This window comes from Rana temporaria, chromosome 9, assembly GCF_905171775.1.
Source record: "Rana temporaria chromosome 9, aRanTem1.1, whole genome shotgun sequence".
NCBI classification, from domain to species: Eukaryota; Metazoa; Chordata; class Amphibia; order Anura; family Ranidae; genus Rana; species Rana temporaria.
In genome coordinates, this window is record NC_053497.1 from 55,441,507 (window position 1) to 55,447,527 (window position 6,021).

At 43.6% G+C, this 6,021-nt stretch overlaps 1 protein-coding gene across 1 annotated transcript in view; it reads left to right on the plus strand.

Annotated features, from left to right (window-relative positions):
• The window catches only part of SAE1 (SUMO1 activating enzyme subunit 1), a 64,161-nt gene extending 59,333 nt beyond the window's left edge, over nt 1-4,828 (plus strand). The window contains exons 7-9 of the mRNA XM_040323541.1: nt 1,748-1,892; nt 3,996-4,065; nt 4,151-4,828. Of these exons, the coding sequence (XP_040179475.1) occupies nt 1,748-1,892; nt 3,996-4,065; nt 4,151-4,243 (308 nt within the window). The 3' untranslated portion in view covers nt 4,244-4,828. The remainder of the gene's footprint in view (nt 1-1,747; nt 1,893-3,995; nt 4,066-4,150) is intronic.
• The last annotated feature ends 1,193 nt before the right edge of the window (nt 4,829-6,021 follow it).

Sequence of the window (6,021 nt, forward strand, 5' to 3'; positions counted from 1 at the left end):
GCTCGTCTTTGTCTGGGACAGGCTTGCACATATCGTCCCACAATCTAGAACTTTGCTTCAAATAATTGGAAGCCAGCAACAATGTGGCTGATATAACAACTAGTTATATTCATTTCATCTCCCATTGCACTATGCCTATCAAGATTTATACACCGAAACCAGCCATGTAGATCATAAGGTTAACATTGAGCTAATTTCATACTGATGCTACATGCAGAGAGCGTGCCGTGTTCAGGCTTGTACCTGTGCGGTGTTGCTAAGCTCTACTTAAAAATTCTCTCGCCTTATTTTTGTTGGCCAAAACATCAATGGAGTCCTTCACTGGTGCATGGATCACATACTAGCCTATTATGGAATACTTGCCTTAGAACAAAGCCATGCAGCGGCACCCGCACACTGCCGACATCTTTCCCGGAGTTACTTCCAAGTTCCTGTGCTTCGGCACTGTGATTGGCCGGAGCCGTGATGACGACACGTGTGCAGGAGCCAATGGTCACGGCAAGGGCCCTAAAGAAACTGCACGAGCCAGAAGGGGCATTATATACAGTAAATCTCTCCTAAACTGAGATATTTACACTACCTATAGGTAAGCCTTCTTAAAGGGGTTGTAAAGGTTCATGTTTTTTCACCTTAATGCAGCCTATGCATTAAGGTGAAAAAACAACTGGCAGTCACTCCCCCCCCCCCCCCCCCCCCCCCATTTTACTTACCTGAGCTGCCGCCCTTCTCTCCAGAGAGTCCCGGATTTGATTGGATAGATTGATAGCAGTGCAGACATTGGCTCCAGCTGCTATCAATCAAATCCAATGACGCAGGGGCGGGGCCGAGTCATACATTCGGCGGCTATGCACGCCGAATGAATGACCCCGGAACCGCGCCCGCGAGGTAATCCCCTCGGAAGAGCGCTTCTCCTAGGGGGTTATCTAATGCGGGAAGGAGCCGCGAGAGCCACAGAGGGACCCCAGAAGAGGATGTTTGGGGCCACTCTGTGCAAAACGAGCTGCACAGTGGAGGTAAGTATGACATTGTTGTTTAAAAAATTAAGCTTTAGTATCACTTTAACTATAGGTACAAAAAACACAAAGGGTGTTTACTTCCTCTTTAAAGGATAAGTTCACCTTTAGTAACCGTACACATTACACCTGTATTCAGGGTGTAACCTTTTACTCAAGCACCTGCTGTCACAATTTAACAACTGTGCAGCTCTTTGGGGCCCGTCCACACAGTCATGTCATTCACACAGATCTGTGAATAAATATACTACAAGTACCACCATGGTAGATGGCTTGTAGTTCTCAATGAACTGTGAGAGTGCTGGTGAGCGCTCTCGTAGTGAATTGATTTTTATTTTTTTTTAACGTGAATTTATCCTTTAAGCTCTATGTGCATGAGCCCTTAATGAATGGTTAGCCCTCCCAGTGAAATGCACACCAGCCTAGGGTGAAATGTGTGAAGTGCTCTTTAGGTTTCATCCACCTGTGGCTTTAGCAGTGAACATTCAGATAAAAACTACAGCTGTAACTTGTACTCAGTCCTTTACTGACACCTGGCAGGAAGTTTTTTTACATATTCGTAGGATAGAAGAACAATTAAGTTTGTTTTCTGTAACTCCCTGTCACTGATCGAGGTGGGGAAGGAATGGACCACATAATGTTGTTGCATGTCTTGTATCGTTTGATAATTTCCTCCTATTCATAAATTGTATGCAGCTCATGCACTGATAAATTCTCCTCCTCTCTCTCCACAGTAATAATGAAGTTCCGTACAGATAAGGGGAGAGACCCCAAGCCCAGCACATTTCAGGAAGACTCTGATCTCTTGCTGCAGATTCGCAATGATCTTCTGGATTCCATGAGTGTTAACCCTGATCTCCTGGAAGAAGACTTTGCTAGGTAATTTTTGATGTTTTAGGAATTGTAATTTTACTGTAATTGAAAGTTCTCTAAAGCAGAGGTCTCCAAACTTCCTAAACAAAGGGCCGGTTTAATGTCCTTCAGACTTTATGGGGGCCGGACTGTGGCCAGCCCGAGTACAAAATATCCCAGCAGCATCAGTGGGAGTAAGCAAACCCTCATCATTGGTGTCAGTGGGAGGAATTGTGCCCCATGGTTGGTGTCATTGGGAGATACTGTGCCCCATTGTGGGTGTCATTGGGAGGAATTGTGCCCTTCATTGTTGTCAGTGAATAAAATGGCACCCCAAGGGCCATTTAAAAGCAAGCAAAGGGCCACATCTGGCCCCCGGGCCGCAGTTTGGAGACCACTGCTCTAAAGAATAGTGGTACAACAGTGGTCGTCCTGCAGATGTTTGCATAACGCTGTCATAAAACAATAGTAAGGCCTGCACACACAGTAGATATGTGTGTGAGTATACCACATAATTGCAGTCCTAGGCTCCATTCACAAAGCTTTACACAAGGAAAATAAAATCTTTTTTGAGCCTTGTGATTAAGCTTGGCTAATGCTTATTTATTTTTTTCTCCCTTAATAATCCCTTAATAATCAGGATCATTATCCTGTTGTATTGGCCTTGTGCATTAAAGTGGTATTAATCCCAAAAGCAAACCTTTATTTTTTTGCAGCTTACCAATTCGTACATGTGATGGCTGCAATAGTTTTTTTTTTTTTTTAAGCTTACTTTTATTTTCACCTGATGATCCAGCCAATAAGTCTGTTGGTTTTCAACAGAACAAGCTCCCTTGCATATGCATCAGTTAAGAGCGTTAAAACAAACCATTTACCACCAACAGGGCTGCTTGCAATGAGCCTCACTTATGTAAAACCTTTATCCCAAAAGGAACAAAACTGTTTGCTGTAACTGCTTATAAAGTGTTAGCTGGAGTTTGGCTTCAATTTGTGTATAGAAATCTGCTAGTACATCAAACACTACCCGCCCCCCTGACTGACAATTCTGCTGTCTGCTGTGCCTCCTGTGCGCCTTCATCCTTCATATTATACTTGCATGCTCCTGTTCTTGGGTCCCTCTTCAGCACTCCTGGCCTCTCCCTCCCGTTAAGTGCCCCCACAGCAAGTAGTTTACTATGGGGGCACCTAAGCTAAGCCGCAGCTCCAGGTGTCCATTCAGACAGAGAATTCCAAAGGATGGGAGAGGCTAAGGAGAAGTCCTTGAGGTGTCAAGGGAGCTATAAAGCAGGAGCGCTTGGGAGGAACGAAGAGAAGGATTTGGTTGGTTGGAGACTAGGTTAGTGATGTAGTTGGGGTCCAAGTTGTGGATGGCTTTGGAAGTTGTTAGTATTTTTTAATTTAATTCATTGGGTGAGTAGAAGCCAGTGGAGGGTTTGGCAGACGCTGAGCGGTTTGTAAGGTGAAGTCATCTGGCAGCAGCATTTATGATGGACTGAAGAGGGAGATGGCCTATGTAAAGGTAAGCCAATGAGGAGGGAGTTGCAGTAGTTAAGACGAGTGATAACTAAGGAGTGAACATTTGTGGTGTCATTCGTTAGGATGGGGTGTATTGGCTTTCCCTGTCTCGTGAAGTACATTTTGAGACCAACCTGTGTAACCTGTCCCTTCTTTTCCCAAACCGCCCAAATACCACTGAGAATGCCATGCTTATCCTGAAACCTTTCTTTTTTTTTGTTTTTTTTTTGTTTCATTGACCATAATGAACCATTCCCCCACCAAAGTAGCCATGTAGGTTTGGGATGAGGCACTTGGCTGCCTACAGAAGGTGAGGCACTAGAGGCTTTCTGTAACATAGTTCGATGTTGGTGTCTCGATAACCTTGCCAAAGAGTATAAGGAACATCGAGATGCACAAGTAGTGGTTCAGAACACTGGATACTTTTTGTCCAGAGGTTTTATTTCTGAACAGTCTCAGTAAAGGTGAGAGAAGGTTACCCATGCAACACCAATCTTCAAATATTTCTTGGAGGACATACTTGTTAGCATTGCCTTCTTCCTCCAACCAAGAACATTTCCATCACACCGATGTTGTGCAGGGCAGTTAGTGATGTCTACTTTACTTCTTTTGCAGCTATTGTTTTTCTGAGATGGCACCCGTCTGTGCAGTGGTAGGAGGTGTTTTGGGTCAAGAAATCGTGAAGGTAGGTATTGCATGCAGTAGGCATATACAGTTTGTGTTCTTTGTTTTTTCACATCCTGACAATATATTTCTCTTTTTTCCTCTAGGCCCTATCCCAACGAGATACCCCACATAACAACTTCTTTTTCTTCAACGGGCTTAAGAGTAATGGCATTGTTGACTGTTTAGGGGGCAAATAATTTGAAGGATGCTCTTGGACTGTTTTGCAGAGCGTTATGGGATATTTGCATAGATTGGACCAATGGCACCTTTTTAGATGCTTTACCTCACCATTAAAGGACAGCTCCACCCGAAGGTGATATAAATTTTTTGATGGGCACTGCTGGGTTGAGTTACCTGGCTGCTTTATGTTTCTTTCAGGTTTGCCCTTGATGAGATTTTCCAAGGTTTTTGTGTTTTTGCCCCTCCACAAGGCCATTTTAAGTTGCCCCTCACAGTTGACCTCCTGGGTTTTTTTTTTTTTTTAACAGCAGAATCTGTGAGGCAGTGTCAGTTCATTATTTGGTGTTTTTTATTTGATGGGTAACTGGGAATTCTGATAAGTATCTCTCACCAATGGACTCTTAGATATATAAAAGTTGGCATAGCCTTCAGCTTGCCAGCAATTGTGCAAAATGATATCGGTTTTGGATGGATTTGTCCTTTTTTTACAGATGAGCTGATTTGTGAAGATGGTAAGCAAATTAAATCGGGCTCGAAGTGGGTATTTAAGCCTTTCTGAGAATTGTAATGCCAAACAGTGAATAAACAAGCCTGTTCCATTATTTTGTGCATGCTTTATGTACAATGGATACATAAATCCTTTGTCATGGAACATCTGTCTACAGAGATCTTCATTTTGTAGCAGGGTTTTCCTACATGCACATGATTAGACCGTGTCAGCAGTTTGCTTCAGGGCAACATTCAAAATTTGGGCAATTACTATTGGATAGGGTGGGATCTTCCAGAATCCAGTACAAGCAAAAGCAACTGGGTATGTTCAAACATTTCCATGTAAAGCCACATTTGTCTATTCTGGGTGGAGTTTGCCTTTAAGGCTGAATAATGTTAATGAGAAGTTGCTGTTGTGCTAAGAAAACGTCGGCTTTAGATGTGATGGTAAAAGCTGGAATCTGGCTTCTTTTTCAAGAGACAAATGCCATATTTGAATACCCATGCTGTTGCCATTCAGCATTGTACCACCAGCCTGTTGGAAGAATTGTTACATGTAATCCTGAAATGTTTTTGGTCTGTTTTTTTTTTTTTTTTAGTTTTTTTTTTTATCTTTAATAAATACTTGTTTGTCATGTGTGGGTTTAATTGTTTCTTAAGATTGTAGCTATAGATACTGTAGGAATCCCACCCGGTGGAGTAAACTAATTCCCAGTTCTCGAAGACTCATTAACACCAGGTTAATCGGCAGCAATCCAGAAAGAAACGGTTTTCTTATTTCGCTGTCTCAATGCAGCAGTTTAGAGATTTAAGGCTTATGCAGATGGGTGTAGGCATTCGTCCTGTGTGCATGAGCAATTTTTTATTTATTTTTTTGTATCCAGCAGCCTATAGAAATCAATGCAGACCCAGCGGCTGCTCGGACACAGTCATATGTCTAAATGTGACCAGCATGTAGAAGCGGATGCACAGGCGGTGTTCATTCGGGTCCGTGCAACCACTCCTGCACGGAGCTCGAGGCGGATGCAAACAAAAAAAATGCTTACACAGGGTGGATGGCAGTGCCTGTCTGAGCCATTACTGCCCTGTCTGACTTTGTGAGCTGACACGCATACAGCCATTCCCCCACCCCCTTCTCCTGAACCATATCAGCCCACATGCCCTTAACATGTGGGGGGTGCCTTGGGGCAGGGGAGCCCTTGTTGGGGACAAGGGCATCTTCCCCACAACCCTGAACAGTGGTTGTGGGGGGGTCTGTGGGCTGGAGATTTATTGGAATCTGGAGGCCCCCTTTAACAAGGGAGTC